At 45.0% G+C, this 17,692-nt stretch overlaps 1 protein-coding gene across 7 annotated transcripts in view; it reads right to left on the reverse strand.

Moving 5' to 3' along the window:
- The window catches only part of PHF21A (PHD finger protein 21A), a 230,196-nt gene that overhangs the window by 43,422 nt on the left and 169,082 nt on the right, over positions 1-17,692 (reverse strand). For all 7 annotated transcript variants that reach the window (XM_038764899.1, XM_038764902.1, XM_038764897.1 and 4 more), the window contains exon 6: positions 6,196-6,411. In XM_038764899.1, the coding sequence (XP_038620827.1) occupies positions 6,196-6,411 (216 nt within the window). The remainder of the gene's footprint in view (positions 1-6,195; positions 6,412-17,692) is intronic.

Here is a 17,692-nt window from a genome sequence, read left to right on the forward strand (position 1 = left end):
CAAGACAACTACTTGCTTTGGAAGTTTTCAGAAGTACCGTGAGAAGTAGCGTGGTCTCGTAGTAAGACCATGGGCCTGAGTCTCAGAGGATCTGGGTTCTAATCCCAGCTCTACCATGTGTCTGCTGCGTAACCTCGGGCAAGTCATTCAGTTTCTCTATGCCTCAGTTACCTCATCTACAAAATAGGGATTAAATCCCACTCCCTCTTAGACTGCAAACCCCATGTGGGACAGAGACTGTGTGCAACCTGATTAACTTTATCTACCCCAGTGCTTGGCACAGAGTAAGTGCTTAACATGTGCCATCGTCATCATCATCATCATCATTATTATTGTTATTATGGAAACTCAGCCACGATATGGACTGCCTTCAGGCGGCTCTTTTTCCCCACTTCACCCCAACTCATGCCCTCTGATCAACCCCGGGTCATCATCTCCTGGTTTCTCAGTTTCAGCTCTCCAACCTCAAAGCCACAGCTCTCTGCTTTTTTTTTTTATAATGACATTTATTAAGCACTTACTATGTGCAAAGCACTGTTCTAAGCACTGGGGAGGTTACAAGGTGATCAGGTTGTCCCACGGGGGGCTCAAACTCAATCTCCATTTTTCAGATGAGGTAACTGAGGCTCAGAGAAGTGAAGTGACTTGCCCAAAGTCACAGAGCTGACAAGTGGTGGAGTCGGGATTTGAACCCATGATCTCTGACTCCAAAGCCCGTGCTCTTTCCACTGAGCCACGCTGCTTCTCTTTCCACCTACAAAGTACTTTCCCACTCCACATGATGAACCATTCCTTTGCCCTCCTTCAGAATCCTACTAAAAACCTGCTTCTTCAATGAAACCATCCCAAACTAACAAACCCTATGGAGTTTAACGGTACCATCGAGTAGGGTTTCTTCAACTTTCATGGGAAGGTCTCTCTAGACTGTAAACCTGTGGGCAAGGAACACATCTACTACCTCGGTTATATTGTTAAATTGGACTGTCCCAAGCACTTAGTATAGTGTTCTGCACAATAAATATGATTGATTGATTAAGCATAGGTATTCATTTTCGTTTGAGAGTTGTTTGTTTCCCATCCCTTTATAGGGAAGTGGATCTTGTCTTAGCATTTTCTTGTATTCTCCTTAGCATCTGGTAGAGCGCCTTGCCCAAACTGATGCTCAATAAGTATTACTGATAATGATTCCAATCTTCTCAGCTCCTTAATCTTCCCCTGCCAATATATAAGCTTCTATAAGGGAAATAACAGTACTTCCTGAACTGTTTTAAATACCATTGATTAAAACAGGGAATTACATTTCTGCATACTTAACTACTACACCTCCAGAGTACTACTATGATCAATATTATCAGTCCATGATACAGTTTCTCAATTTAAAGCTCCCATTTTTAATACCAGTTCCACCAGAAACTGGTCTTAGGGTTCTTAAAATCAGCAAGTGGGTTTATTTTGCAGAACTTCCTCTGAGGAATTATATAGGAAAATAATCTACAGATTTGGGAGAATAGGCAGTCCTTGGTTTAAGGTGCTTCGAGGGACGATGATTGGAGTTTACAACATTTCTATAGTTACACCCTATTTTGGCTTTACAGCATATCAATGCCAATTTTACAGTACTAATCCTCTTTATGGACTGTGTGCCAAGCATTGTACTAAGCACTGGGGTAGATACAAGATCACCAGGTCCCACATGGGGCTCACAGTCTAAGTAGGAGGAAGAACAGATATTGCATCCCCATTTTGAAGCACAGAGAAATTAAGTGGTTTGTGATAAGTGATAAGAGAAGCAACGTGGCTCAGTGAAAAGAGCATGGGCTTGGGAGTCTGAGGTCATGGATTCTAATCCTGGCTCCGCCGCTTGTCAGCTGTGGGAAAGTGGAGGGGAGGGAGTCAAGAAGAAATGAAGAATCAGTTTCACAAGCTGTGATGTAGCAGGGGAAAGCAAGGAAAGCTTAAAGAGAGTGGTAAGGGGAGGTCTCTACCGTGATCCAGGACCAAATCTCCATTTAAAAAAAAGTTCCCATGTGAAAATTTTTTCCGAAGTTCAACGTTTTGGGGGAGTTGCAGCTTTTAGCAGTCAGTTGTGTCTTAAATCCAAAGACTGTCCAAAAAACCATAAGCTCTAAGAAAGTTTGGGCCTTAGGTGCTTAGGCATCTAACGCACTCAGGCTGCGGGATCAACTGATGTTGGACATTAGGAGAGTCGACTCTGATTTCCAAACAAGTTCAAAAGGTATTAATTTGATTCGGGCTTTAATTTGGTTTGAGTACAAAGCATCTGACAAATGAAATTACTGCTCTAAGTTTTAGTTTTTCTGGATACGATTCTTCTACCCACTGGAGATAAAAATCACTCGAATTTTATTCTTAGGAATGTAATTTTCCTTGGTCCCCAAATCACCCTACGGAGTCTTACCCAACTTATAGCACTCAAGGAGCAGCATGGCCTAATTGGAAAGAGCCCAGGCCTGGGAATCAGATGACCTGGGTTCTAATCCTGGTTCCACCACTTTAATAATAATAATAATAATAATAATAATAATGATAATAACGGTATTTTTCAGTGCTTACTATGTGCCAAGCACTGTTCTAAGCTCTGGGGTAGATACAAGTAATCAGGTTGTCCCATGCGGGACTCACAGTCTTAATCCCCATTTTACAGATGAGGGAACTGAGGCACAGAGAAGTTAAATGACTTGCCCAAAGTCACACAGCTGATAGTGGCAGAGCCGGGATCAGAACCCACGATGTATGACTCCCAAGCCTATGCTCTTTCCAGTAAGCCACTGGACGAATAATACTAATAATAATGATGGCATTTGTTAAGTGCTTAATATGTGCAAAGCACTGTTCTAAGTGCAGGGGTGGATACAAGGTGATCAGGTTGTCCCATGGGGGGCTCACAGTCTTTATCCCCATTTTACAGATGAGGTCACTGAGGCACAGAGAAGTTAAGTGACTTGCCCAAAGTCACAGCTCACAAGCGGTGGAGTCAGGATTAGAACCCATGACCTCAGACTCCCAAGCCAATGCTCTTTTCACTGAGCCAAGATACTTCTCTTATCACTTATCACAAACCACTTAATTTCACTCTGCTTCAAAATGGGGATGCAATATCTGTTCTTCCTCCTACTTAGACTGTAAGCCCCATGTGGGACCTGGTGATCTTGTATCTACCCCAGTGCTTAGTACAGTGCTTGGCACACAGTAAGTCCTTTACAAAGGCTCCAATTATTATTAATATCACTATTATTGATCAATCAATCAATCAATGGTATTTACTGAATGCTTAGTATGTGCAGAGTACTGCACTAAACTTTTGGGAAAGACAATACAAAAGAGTTATTAAGGAGTCTATAAAAACGATATGTTGCAGCCGTGATAGTCGGGGATTGTAATCCATCAATGGAATGTACTGAGTTCTTACTTTGTGCAGAGCACTGCATTAAGCGCTTGGGAAAGTATAATACAACAGGATTATTAAGAAATGATATGGTGTAGCTGTGATACTCAGGGACTGGAATCAATCAATCAATCAATCAAGGGGATTTATTGAGCACTTTGTGCAGAGCACTGTACTAAGCACTTGGGAAAGTACAGCAGGGTTATTAAGAAATGATAAAGTGTAGCTGTGATAGTCAGGGACTGGAATCAATCAATCAATCAATGGGATTTATTAAGGTCTTTGTGCAGAGAACGTACTAAGAACCTGGGAAAGTACAACAGAGTTATTAAGAAACGATATGGTGTAGCTGTGATAGTCAGAGACTGGAATCAATCAATCAATCAATCAGGGGGATTTACTGAGCACTTACTTTGGGCAGAGCACTGTACTAAGCACTTGGAAAGTACAACAGGGTTATTAAGAAATGATATAGTACAGCTGTGACAGTCAGGGACTGGTATCAATCAATCAGTGGGATTTACTGAACACTTACTTTCTGCAGAGCTCTGTACTAAGCGCTTGGGAAAGTACCATACAACAGGGTTATTAAGAAATGATATGGTGTAGCTGTGATAGTCAAGGACTGGAATCAATCAATCAAGGGGATTTATTAAGCTCTTACTTTGTGCAGAGCACTGTACTAATAAGCACTTGGGAAAGTAAAACAGGGTTATTAAATGGTATGCTGCAGTTGTGAAATTCAGGGCCTGGAATCAATCAATCGTACTTATTGAGCGCTTACTGTGTCCAGAGCACTGTGCTAAGCGCTTGGGAAGTACAAGTTGGCAACATATAGAGACGGTCCCTGCCCAACAGTGGGCTCACAGTCTAGAAGGGGGAGACAGAGAACAAAACAGAACATATTAACAAAATAAAATATCAATCAATCAATCAATGGGATTTACTGAGCTCTTACTTTGTGTAATAATAATAATAATAATAATGATGGTATTTGTTAAGCGCTTACTATGTGTGAAGCACTGTTCTAAGCGCTGGGGGGATACAAGGTGATCAGATTGTCCCACGTGGGGCTCACAGTCTTCATCCCCATTTGACAGATGAGGTAACTAAGGCAAAGAGAAGTTAAGTGACTTGCCCAAAGTCACCCAGCTGACAAGTGGCAGAGCTGGGATTAGAACCCACGACCTCTGACTCCCAAGCCCGGGCTCTTTCCACTGAGCCACGCTGCTTCTCTACAGTGTAGAGCACTGTATTAAGTGTTTGGGAAAGTGCAACCAGGTTATTAAGAAACGATATGATGTAGCTGTGATAGTCGGGGGCTGGAATCAATCAATTAATCAGTGGGATTTACTGAGCTCTTCCTTGTGCAGAACACTGTACTAAGCGCTTGGGAAAGCACAATACAGCAAGGTTAAACAAGGAACCTCTAAAAAATGATACGGTGTAGCAGTGACTGTCGGGGACTGGTATGCATTCATTCATTCATTCAATCGCTTAGAACAGTGCTTTGCACATAGTAAGCACTTAATAAATGCCATCATTATTATTATTATTATTCAATCATATTTTTTGAGCGCTTACTGTGTGCACAGCACTGTATTAAGCACTTGGGAAGTATAAGTCGGCAACATATACAGACAGTCCCTACCCAACAACGGGCTCACAGTCTAGAAGGGGGAGACAGACAACAAAACAAAACATGTGGACAAGTGTCAAGTCGTCAGAACAAATAGAATTAAGGCTAAATGCCCATCATTAACAAAATAAATAGAATAGTAAATATGTACAAGTAAAATAAATAGAGTAATAAATCTGTACAAGCATACATACAGGTGCTGTGGGGAGGGGAAAGCGGTAGGGCGGGGGGATGGGGAGAGGAAAAAGAGGCTTCTTGGAGGAGGTGAGCTCTTAGTAGAACAGGAGAAGCAGCGTGGCTCAGTGGAAAGAGCACGGGCTTGGGAGTCAGAGGTCATGGGTTCGAATCTCGGCTCCGCCACTTATCGGCTGTGTGACTTTGGGCAAATCACTTAACTTCTCTGGGCCTCAGTTACCTCATCTGTAAAATGGGAATCAATCAATCAATCGTATTTACTGAGCACTTACTATGTGCAGAGCACTGTACTAAGCGCTTGGGAAGTACAAATTGGCAACACATAGAGACAGTCCCTACCCAACAGTGGGCTCACAGTCTAAAAGGGGGAGACAGAGAACAGAACCAAACATACCAACAAAATAAAATAAATAGGATAGAAATGTACAAGTAAAATAAATAAATAAATAAATAAACAGGGTAATAAATATGTACAACCATATGTACATATATACAGGTGTACATATATACAGGGAATTAAGACCGTGAGCCCCTCGTGGGACAACCTGATCACCTTGTATCCCCCCAGCGCTTAGAATAGTGCTTTGCACATAGTAAGTGCTTAATAAATGCCATCACCATCATCATCATCATCATTAGTAGGGCTTTGAAGGGAGGAAGAGAGCTAGCTTGGCGGATGTGTGGAGGGAGGGCAATAAATACGACTGAATGAATGAATGAATGAATGCATTCTGGCTCCACCGTACGCAGCATAATCACCACCAATCGTATTTATTGAGCGCTTACGGTGTGCAGAGCACTGTACTACGCGCTTGGGAAGTACAAACTGGCAACATATAGAGACAGTCCCTACCCAACAGTGGGCTCACAGTTTAAAATGTCTAAAAGACATTTCTCCCAATGAACCGACATTCGCCCCCCACCCCGTTCTCCCCAGTTCCCTCAGCACTTTTACCTGGGATGCGGTCAGGTTAGGTGGGGGAGCAGCAGGCTGCTGTTGGTGGTGGTGGTGGTGATGGTGGTACTGGGGATTCTGTGGAAGTTGCTGTAGAGGTTGTTGCTGGGCTGGGGGCAGTTTGTTCTCCGACTGGGCCAATGGCTGAATTTGGAACTTGTCCGGCTGGTCCTGCTTCACGATCAGATTCTTCCGCAACTGTTCAACGACCCTTTTCTACCGGATGAATAACAGACAGAAAGAGCAAGAGTCAGAATATCGGTCCGCCTGGGGACTACAGATACCTAGTGAGCGCTCAGAGAGAGAGCCTTCATGGAGGCCGCTTATCGCCATCTAAAAAAGAGGAACAACGTCTGAATGCTCATCAAATCCTTCACTGCGTCTGTCTCTCGGTAGACGCTGCCATTAAATATCACAAAACCCCTCTGAGGTTGGTAGAGTAGAAATGCTGAACAGAGAAGCAGCGTGGCTCAGTGGAAAGAGCCCAGGCTTTGGAGTCAGAGGTCACGGGTTCAAATCCCGGCTCTACCAACTGTCAGCTGTGTGACTTTGGGCAAGTCACGTTACTTCTCTGGGTCCCAGTTCCCTCATCTGTAAAATGGGGATGAAGACTGTGAGCCCCCCGTGTGACAATCTGATCACCTTGTAACCTCTCCAGCGCTTAGAACAGTGCTTTGCACATAATAAGCGCTTAATAAATGCCATTATTATTATTATTATAAAGCAGGGGAGGCAGCATGACCTAGTGACCAGAGCACAGGCTTGGGAGTCAGTGGATGTGGGTTCTAATCCTGGCTCCTCCACTACTCTGCTGTGTGACCTTGGGCTAGTCACTTCACTTCTGAGCGCCTCATTTACCTATCTGTAAAACGGGGATTAAGACTGTGAGCCCCTTGTGGGACAACCTGATTACCTTGTATCTAACCCACTGCTTACAACAGTGCTTGGCACATAGTAAGCGCTTAACAAATGCCATCATTATTATAAAGGTAAACTGAGAAGCAGTGTGGCCTAGTGGGAAGAGCCTGGGCCTGGGACTTGGGCTCTAATCCTGACTCCACCGCTGGTCTGCTGTGTGACCTTGGGCACGTCACTTCACTTCTTTGTGCTTCATTTGCCTCATCTGTAAAATGGGGATTAAGACTGTGAGATCCATTTGGACAGGTAATGTGTCCAAACTGTTTATCTTGGATCTACCCTAGTGCTCAGTAAGTCACTTTAAATCAATTACTAAGTGACTTGCTAAGCACTTAAAGAATACCATTTTAGGAGGAAAAAAAAAGAAAAAACCTGAGGCAAAGAAAACTATACGACTTGGGCAAGGAGACCCCTTCGAGTCAGCAGCGTGACCAGGAACAGTCAAGCGCAATGTGCTATCTAGAAGAGAGCATTGCCCTTATTGATTTTTATTCACAAGTCTTCCATGACTATCCCAATAAAGAGCATGCAGTGGATTTAAAAAGAGAAGAAAACCTACCCCAACGCAGCTTTTAAAACAACGCTCTTAATTTTATCCTAAAAAAACAAACCAACAACCAAACACATGAAGATGATTAATGAAAATACACAATTATTCTGACATTCCAGTACGACTTGCTAGCTGAGATAGGATCTGCAGACACAAGTGCTCGGTAGAGGGGATGGAACAAGGTGAGATTTTAAAATTATAGTGTTTCACAAACTGATGGTGGTGGTAATGGTGTTACTGGGCATCGAGAAGCAGTGTGGCTTAGTGGTGTACGGGCCTGGAAATCAGAAGGCCCTGGATTCTAATTCTGGCTCCACATACTTGTCTAAGTGACCTTGGGAAAGTCACTAAACTTCTCTGAGCCTCAGTTACCTCATCTGTAAAATGAGGATTAAGACTGTGAACCCCACATGGGTCAGGGACTGTTTCCAAACTGACTGGCTTGTATCTAATGCACCGCTTAATACAGTGCCTGGCAGCGAAGCGGAGTGGCTTAGTGGAAAGAGCAGGGGCTTAGGAGTCAGAGGTCACGGGTTCTAATCCCGGCTCCACCACTTCTCATCTGGAGGACTTTGGGTAAGTCACTTAACTTCTCTGTACCTCAGTTACCTCATTTGTAAAATGGGGATTAAGACTGTGAACTCCACGGGGGACAACCTGATTACCTCGTATCTCCCCCAGTGCTTAGAACAGTGCTTGGCACATAGTAAGTGCTTAACAAATACCATTATTATTATTATTATTATAGTAAGTGTTTAACACATGCCATAAAAACAAACAAAAATAAACCATTGGGTTCAATGCATAGTAATAATAATTATGATATTCGCTAAGCATTTACTATGTGCCAGGCACTGCACTAAGTATTGGGCTGGGTACAAGTAAACTGGGTTGGACTGGGTACAAGTCACAGTCTCAATCCCCATTTTAACAGATGAGGCAATTGAGGCACAGAGAAGTGAAGTGACTTGCCCAAAGCCACACAGCTAATTGGCGGAGCCAGGATTAGAACCCATGACTTCTGACTCCCAAGCCCGCCACGCTGCTTCTCGGGAAAATGTACCTGAAGCGCAATAATCGTTCCCTGCCAATTAGGAGTTTACACTCTAACCGAGGGGGCAGACATAAGAAGACTTATAAATGGAGTAATCAGGATAAATAATAATTTGCACACGAGTGCAGAGGAATGGCCGCAAAAAAATGAATTCCACGGTGTAAGGGCGGTGGCCGGGCTGACAGCACACGGGAGATGTGCTTTGTGAAAAATACCCAAATAACTGCAACTAGGAAGGAGTTCTGCTTCCAAAATCATCTTCAATCAGAGATCATTTGGAAACTAGTAGCGGCTCATTGCGGCCAGATGGCTCGGAGAACACGCAACCTCTGGGGCTCTCAAATGTCCCCGTTGGCCCAAGAGTTGCAGAAAAGTGATAAGCTGCATGGGGGTGCAGGAAGGTGGAGGCTGTGTCAAACTCCTAAACTTTATACATATTAGGCCCAAGAGACTGAAAATCATTCTGCCTAGATACTCCTGTTCTTATTCAAATCACCCAGATTACGGAGGGCAAGAAAGGGGAATAAAGGATTTATACAAGAAATGGTGGGGTACAGACTACATGGTTCGAGTCAACAGAGTCACCCTTGCCTTACTGAGGACCGTTACCGTTTCATTTCTCCGTTTCAGTCTCCACAGGACCCACGTTCTTCATTTTGCATTTCCTATCCCTCGAGGAAGTGTCAAAATTAATTTCTGAATGTCCCAAGATTAATTCTAAAGGCACTCCTGAAGAAAACTCACCCTGAATCAAAAATAGAATTTTTCACTTGGCACTAATGACCTTCTAAATAATAACGTCCAACTTTACTGAAAAGCCAAATCTGTTCCAAGTGGATTTTTAATGCTACACCTTTGGGCACCTGAGTGATTCCCAAGTCGCTGCGGGATTTAGGGTTTGCAAAAGACCGGAGCAAATGAACAAAAATACCAAAAATCTTCAAAGACTTCAACTCTCCAATCTTTCTTCACTTGGCTTCTTCTGCCTGAGAAGAAAAGTACCGAGAGCCACTATTCTGGTCATCTTTTTGTTCAATTCCATTTTACATGTGGATTTCACCGCTCTGTGACTGCCAGAGCATTTAGACATTTAACAATTCAAATCGCTAGTTAGTTAGAATCGCTTTCCCCCCCAAACATCCAACACGCTAACCTGCAACGTCAGCAGCCGGGGAAAGGAGCTGCGAGAACATTTGGAGAAACCGCCCCGAATGAGGGTGCGGGAGAGCCACAGAGGGAACAATACAACACAAACGTGACACCTGCCAAAAAATGAACTCTGAATAAAAACAGCACAGGAGACTACATAATTACTGTACCAGGCACAAAGGGAATGGGTGTTTTTCTCTTCTAAATCCATCCGTTGGAAATTCAGTGCTAATGGTGCTCTCCTACTGACTGCCTGACTGAAGTAAACCGGCAGCAAGAGACAATGCAAAGAACTCGCTCGCTCGCATGGTGTTCTGTACAACAGAAGGGAACAGTAGGGAAAAGGAGAGAGAAAGGGGATCCAGGCTAGAGTACTCTACAGCCATATGGCTACAGCAAGGTGACAACCAATCGCAACAAGAGTTGGGAGAGTAGGAGTCAACTGAGTCACACTGCATTCACAACTGTTCCTCCCCCAGGGCCTGAAACAAAGCCCATGGAAGGTCGGGAGAAAAAGCAGGACTGAAATACTTAACAAACTTTCATTAGTCCCCGGGAGGGAAAAGGGGGGAGGAGAGGGGTGGTGAGAAAGCCAGGGAGAGAGGACTGGACGGATTGGGTCACGGGTGAGTTGAGCGAGATTCTTTTCTGAAATAATAATGATGATGGTATTTGATAAGCGCTTACTATGTGCCAAGCATTGTTCTAAGCGCTGGGATAGATACAAGGTAATCGGGTTGTCCCACTTGGGGCTCACTGTCTTAATCCCCATTTTTCAGATGAGCTGAGGCCCAGAGAAGTTAAGTGACTTGCCCAAAGTCACACAACTGATAGTGGCGGAGCCGGGATTAGAACCCACGACCTCTGACTGCCAAGCCCGTTCTCTTTCCACTAAGCCATGCTGCTTTTCTGAAAGACAACTGGCACTTCACCAAACGCGTATTTGCGGCTACTTGGCCACCGACTTCTGAGTGTAGAATGGACAGACACTGGGTGGGTGGGTTGGGGCAGGGGAGGGGAGACGGGGGTGGCCGGTTTATTTTTCTGAGCAGTGACGACCAAAGTTTGGGGAAGACTGATTTTTCTGTGATTTCAGTAACTGAGATGATCTCCAAATTCTGTCAATAAAAGTCCCAACCACTCAATATTACAATCTGGAGTTCTGACAGACCTCAATATTACATTCGTTCATTCAATTGTTCCATCAAGATTCATTGAGTGCCTACTGAGGATAGGCGCATCCTCTCTTTGAATTTGGGAATGATCAGATAATCCTATTGAGTGTGGCTTACTGTGTGCACGGCACTGTATTAAGCGCGTGGAAGAGGACAATACAGTGGCGTGGGTAGACACATTCCCCGCCCACAAGGAGCACAGTCCGGAGCTCTGGGCATGTCACCTCTCCACCCCCAATAATCTCCAGGGGTTGCCTAACAACCTTCGTACCAAGCAAAAACTCCTCACTATCGGCTTCAAAGCTCTCCATCACCTTGACCTTTCTTACCTCACCTCCCTTCTGTCCTTCTCCAGCCCAGCCCGCACCCTCCGCTCCTCCGCCGCTGATCATCTCACCGTACCTCGTTCTCGCCTGTCCCGCCATCGACCCCCGACCCATGTCCTACCTCTGGCCTGGAATGCCCTTCCTCCTCAAATCCGCCAAATTAGCACACTTCCCCCCTTCAAAGCCCTACTGAAAGCTCACCTCCTCCAGGAGGCCTTCCCAGACTGAACCCCCATTTCCTCTGCTCCTCCTCCCCTCCCCATCACCTCAACTCCCTCCCTCTGCTGTAACCCCTTCCCCACCCCACAGCACTTATGTGTATATGTACATATTTATTATTCTCCTTATTTTATTAATGTGCATATATCTATAATTCTATTTATTTATATTGATGCCATTGATGCCTGTCTACTTGTTTTGTTTTGCTTTGTTGCCTGTTTCCCTCCTTCTAGACTGTGAGCCCGCTGTTGTGTAGAGATTGTCTCTGTTGCCGGACTGTACTTTCCAAGTGCTTAGTACAGTGCTCTACACACAGTAAGTGCTCAATACGACTGAATGAATGAATGAATGAATGAATGAATGGAGGAAAATAATAATAATAATAATGATGGCATTTGTTAAGCGCTTAATATGTGCAAAGCACTGTTCTAAGCGCTGGGGAGGTTACAAAGTGATCAGGTTGTCCCACGGGGGGCTCACAGTTTTAATCCTCATTTTACAGATGAGGTAACTGAGGCCCAGGGAAGTGAAGTGACTTGCCCAAAGTCACACAGCTGACAGTTGCCGGAGCCGGGATTTGAACCCATGACCTCTGACTCCAAGCCTGTGCTCGTTCCACTGAGCCACGCTGCTTCTGCTTACTCGGGGAACACTTCTATCAACCCATCAATCTATGGTATTTTTTGTGCCTAGTGTGTGCAGAGCAGTGTATTAAGTGCTTGGAAGAGGACGATACAAGGGAGTTGGTAGAGACTTTCCCTGCCCACAAAGAGTCTGGAGGAATATGTGTCCGGTTTGATCGGGGAACGCAATCCATTGATCGATCTATGTCAGCTGTGTGACCTTGGGTAAATCACTTAACTTCTCTGCGCCTCAGTTCCCTCATCTGTAAAATGGGGATTAAGACTGTGAGCCCCACGTGGGACAACCTCATCACCTTGTATCCTCCCCAGCGCTTAGAACAGTGCTTTACACATAGTAAGCGCTTAACACATGCCATCATCATTATTATTTTTTGAGCACTTCTTGTGTGCAGGGAACCTCACAGTCTTCTAGACTGTGAGCCCACTGTTGGGTAGGGACCATCTCTATATGTTGCCAACTTGTACTTCCCAAGCGCTTAGTACAGTGCTCTGCACACAGTAAGCGCTCAATAAATACGATTGAATGAATAAATGAATGAATGAACCTTACTAAGCGCTTGGGAGAGGACAATACAACAGAGTCAGTAGCCACTTTCACTGCCCACGGGAAGATTACAGTCGAGAGGAATACCCTGTGTTCGCTTCAGTGGCAACCTGAAAACCAGGTCCTTCAGCCCGAATATCCACCCAGTGTTTCCGCGGGTTTTAGCAATATTGTCCTTGCTGAAGTTCCGTGTGACTTGCTGTTGAGATATCTTTCACAAAAAGGCTTCTTTCCACCAGCTTCTAGTTTATAAACATGCACCTTTTAGCACTCAAACTATTGGAGAAGCAGCGTGGCTCAGTGGAAAAAGCCCAGGCTTGGCAGCCGGAGGTCCTGGATTTTAATCCCAGCTCCGCCACTTGTCTGCTGTGTGACTTTGGGAAGTCACTTCACTTCTCTGTGCCTCAGTTCCCTCATCTGAAAAATGGGGATTAAGACTGTGCGGCCCACGTAGGACAGCCTTATTACCTTGTATCCCCTTAGTGCTTAGAACAGTGCTTGGCACATAGTGAGCACTTAACAAATGCTATTATTATTATTACATATTTTTAACCAAGGAATCATGCTTTCTCCAGGAAAACACGATGACTTCTATTAAATGGAGAGTACACAGTCATAAACAATTTGACATTTTTTTGTCCACATGAGACACATGTAAGCAAAATCTTTAAAAGATGCATCTAATTTCCCTAGAGGTCCCCTCATCGCTACCTTGTAGCATGGTGAAAAGCCTGCGAACCACAGCAGGCAATTTCTTAATCTGGCACAGGTAATTTAATGAGAGCCAAAGGACAGAGAGAATATATTCTAAATTACTTAATTACTCAGATTAATGTCTATCTCCCCCTCTAGACTATAAGCTCATTATAAGCAGGGATTGTGTCTGTTTATTGTGATACTGTACACTCCCAAGCGCTTAGTACAGTGCTTTGCACACATTAAGCGCGCAATAAATACGACTGAATGAATGCTCTCCCAAGCACTTAGTACAGTGCTCTGCGCATAGGAAGTGCTCAATAAATATGACTGACTGGCTGAGAAAGAAGTTGCAGATGAACGGCAAGAAAGAAGTCCAATTAGACTGTGAGCTCGTTGTGGGCTGGAATGTGTCTGTTTGTTGCTATTTTATGCTCTATCAAGCACTTAGTACAGTGCTTTATACGCAGTAAGCGTTCAGTAGGATTGAATGAATGAATGAAAAGCTGGAGGGAAAGAGGGGGACGGGGGGATCACAGAAAGGGAGGAAAAAGTTAATACCCCATCATCTCATCTCCTTAATGAATTCCCCATAAGACACGAGGAGGACGTGCCAGGCCTCTGCACTGGCAAGTACCAGCCCCCTTCAATCCATCTGTCAAGAACTGCTCCATAAACCCCGTGCATAATTCCAAGGCCGGGCCTCCCCTGACATCCGCATCGCTATGTCTCATCAGGGTTTGTTCAGGCAGAAGAGTTCCCGAGCTTCTGACATCTCACGTCACTGTTTCCGAGACAGGTAGTCACGGTGATCAATATTGTGACATTCAGCAATACTATCATCTCGTTCACACGACAGCAGGCCCGATCCCAGAGAAAAACACAGAGAGGTTTGCAGGCCCGATTCAGCGGAAAGTCAGTCTGGCTTCTCTGCTGCCTAAGCCAATTTTTCTGGGCTCCCATGGCCTTGTGCTTAGTAGAAGACAGATGGAAGGATCTTTTTTTTCCCCCTTTAAATCAGGCGACTAATATTTTCCCCCAGTTGATTCTCGCACCGTTTTCGGAAGATGCCTGTCAGAATGGTTCTCTGAAACCAGAAAACACTCCCTTCCTCACGGGGGACTTGAACGGTACTCTGGACCGTAAGCCTGCTGTGGGCAGGGAATGTGACTGTTTATTGCTGTATTGTGTTCTCCCACGAGCTTAGTATAATGCTCTGCACACAGTAAGCTCTCAATAAATACGACTGAATGAATGAAATGAATGACAAGAACAACCCACCAAAGCAGGCTGACAGGGTTTCAGCAGCCTATGGATGTACTGCCAGTCATTACACCTCTCTATATATTCTGGCCTCCAATATCTATCAAGTGGCGATTCTGAGCTCACCACACGAAGGAGAATGATGCCTTCTTTCTGTTTCGTGCCCAAAATACCATTAGTTTTCAATAAATATGAAACCAAATCATAATCAATCAATCACTTGTATTTATTGAGAGCTTACTGCGTGCAGAGCACTGTACTAAGCGTGTGGGAGAACACAACGCAAAAGAGTTGGCAGACATGCTCCCTGCCCACAATGAACTTACAGTCTAGAGGGAGAGACAGATATTACTATAAATAAATTACAGATATATACATAAGTGCTACGGGGCTGAAGGAGGGGTGAATAAAGGGAGCAAAATCCAAGTGAAAGGGCAGCAGCAAAGGGAATGGAAGAAGAGGAAAGCACAGCTTAGACAGGGAAGGCCTCTTGGAGGAGATATGCCTTCAATAAAGCTTTGAAGGTGGGGAGAGGGGTCATCTAATAAGAACAATAAGAATCATCACTGTCGTCTAAGTTTTAAGGTAACCAAAAATAAACTATCATCATTAGAGATTTGCCAACCGAAGTTTCACTCTGATTTTCTCCCAAACACGGTTACCAACCCCATTTCCCAAAAGCCTTTTTCTCCCAGGGGATCTGTGGCAGGGAAAATCAGTCAATGGTATTTACTGAACGCTTACTGTGTGCAGAGCATTGTGCTAAGCACTTGGGGGAGTACAACAGAGTTGGTAGACACGGTCCCTGCCCACAACGAGCTTACAGCCTAGAGGGTAAAGTATACGTAAGAATGCATGGGATCGGGCTAGTTAGCTCATTCATTCATTCAACTCATTCACTGAGTGCTTACTGTGTGCAAAGCACTGTACTAAGCACTTGGAAAGTACAGTTCAGCAATAGACAGAGACAGTCCCTGCCCACAACGGGCTTACAGTCTAGAAAGGGGGAGACAGATTTCCAAACAAGTAAACAGACATCAATAGCATCGATATAAACAGAATTATAGACATACACATCAAAACAAACAGGTATTAGTGTAAATAAACAGTTATGTACAGATATACACAAGTGCTGTGGGGTGGCGGGTAGAGGAAAGGGAGAAAGTCGGGGCGATGGGAAGGAGAGGGGGAGTTGAGAAAAAGGGGGACAGTCTGGGAAGGTCTCTGGGAGGAGGTGAGCCTTCAGTAGGGCTTTGAACGGAGGAAGTGTGATTGTTTGCGGATTTGAGGATGAAGGGCATTCCAGGCCAGAGGCAAGATGTGGGCCAGAGGTCCACGGCAGGACAGGTGAGAATGAGGCATAGTGAGAAGGTTAGCACCAGGTGAGCGGAATGTGCAGGATGGGATGTAGAAGGAGAGAAGGGAGGTGAAGTAGGTGGGGTGACGGAGTGCTTTGAAGACAACAGTGAGGAGTTTTTGCTTGATACAAAGGTTGATACGCAATCACTGGAGATTTTCGAGCAGGGGGGGTGACATACCCAGAACGTTTCTGTACAAAGATAATCTGGGCAGCAGAGTGAAGTATAGATTGAAGACGGGAGAGACGGGGTTGGGAGGTTGGAAAGGATGCTTGTGCAGTAATCGGATGTGTGGGGTGAATGAGAGAGCGGAGTCGAGGATGACACTAAGGTTACAGGCTTGTGCGACGGGAAGGATGGCAGTGCTGTCTACAGTGATGGGAAAGTCAGGGAGAGGACAGGGTTTGGGAGGCAAGATAAGGAGCTCTGTCTTGGTCATGTTGAGTTTTAGGTGGCAGGAGGACATCCAAGAAGAGATTTCCTGAAGGCAGGAGGAGATGTGCACCTGGAGGGAAGGAGACAGAACACGGGAGGAGACATAGATTTGGGTATCATCCGCATAGAGATGATACTTGAAGCCGTGGGAGCGAATGAATTCACCGAGTGAGATCTGGGTGGGAGTAGGGACTCATGGCCTTCACCTTCCATTTCTTCTTCCTTCAGTTATTCCTAAAAGCCAGTATTTCTGATTAACCCTGGCTCTCCTGCATCTCTGATATCGAGTCCTGCCGATAGGGTTCATACTCAACTCCCCCTCGGGTCCTCCCTTTCAGTTCTCCCTTTTGACATTAGGATGCCAAAGACCTGGGTTCTAATCACATCTCCATTGGACTATGCCTTTGGTGGTGAAGGTTTCTAACCAAAAAGCCACTTTGGGTGTTTTGAGAGGTGAACAGGTGCAGCGGGAATCCTGAAAAATACAGGTGGCTGACATAGACGACAAGGATCCCAATGGCTACCAATGCCGTGGCCGGACGAGTTCCGGTACTGTGGTACAGCCTCGACATTAGGAGGTGATCACTTTGGCCCTAACGGGCTCTGTGTGCAAAAAACCCCAACAATTTATGTATGGTCTTCGCAACGTGCTGCAACCCTGCTCACCTACTTGCTATTTGCTTCTTACGCTTTTATGCTCAATAAATACCACCGATTGATTGAACTAAGCAAATGATTTGCACTATGAAATCTGATTCTTCCACTAGATTGTAAGCTCCTCCAATCAATCAATGGTAGTTATTGAGTGCTTACTGTGTGCAGAGCACTGAACACAGTGCTTGGGAGAGGACAATATAACAGAGTTGGCAGACATGGTCCCTGCCCACTTTAAATTGTTCTTGTTCACTTAAAGTTTATCCTTTCCTGCCTTAACTCTGCCCTCTCCTCTGCCAGGCAAAACTATTTTTCCTCCCATATTGACACCCATACCCATCATCCCCGTCAGCTGTTCCGTACACTTAACTCCCTCCTCAGGCCCCCTGTTCCTCTCCCTCCTCCATCCCTCACCCTCAACGATCTGGCCTCCTCCTTCATTAGTAAAATTAACACCATCAGGTCTGAGCTCTCTAAAGTGACCCCTCCCCCTTCTCCATCCTCACCGCTCT

This window comes from Tachyglossus aculeatus, chromosome 22 (assembly GCF_015852505.1).
Source record: "Tachyglossus aculeatus isolate mTacAcu1 chromosome 22, mTacAcu1.pri, whole genome shotgun sequence".
Lineage (NCBI taxonomy): Eukaryota > Metazoa > Chordata > Mammalia > Monotremata > Tachyglossidae > Tachyglossus > Tachyglossus aculeatus.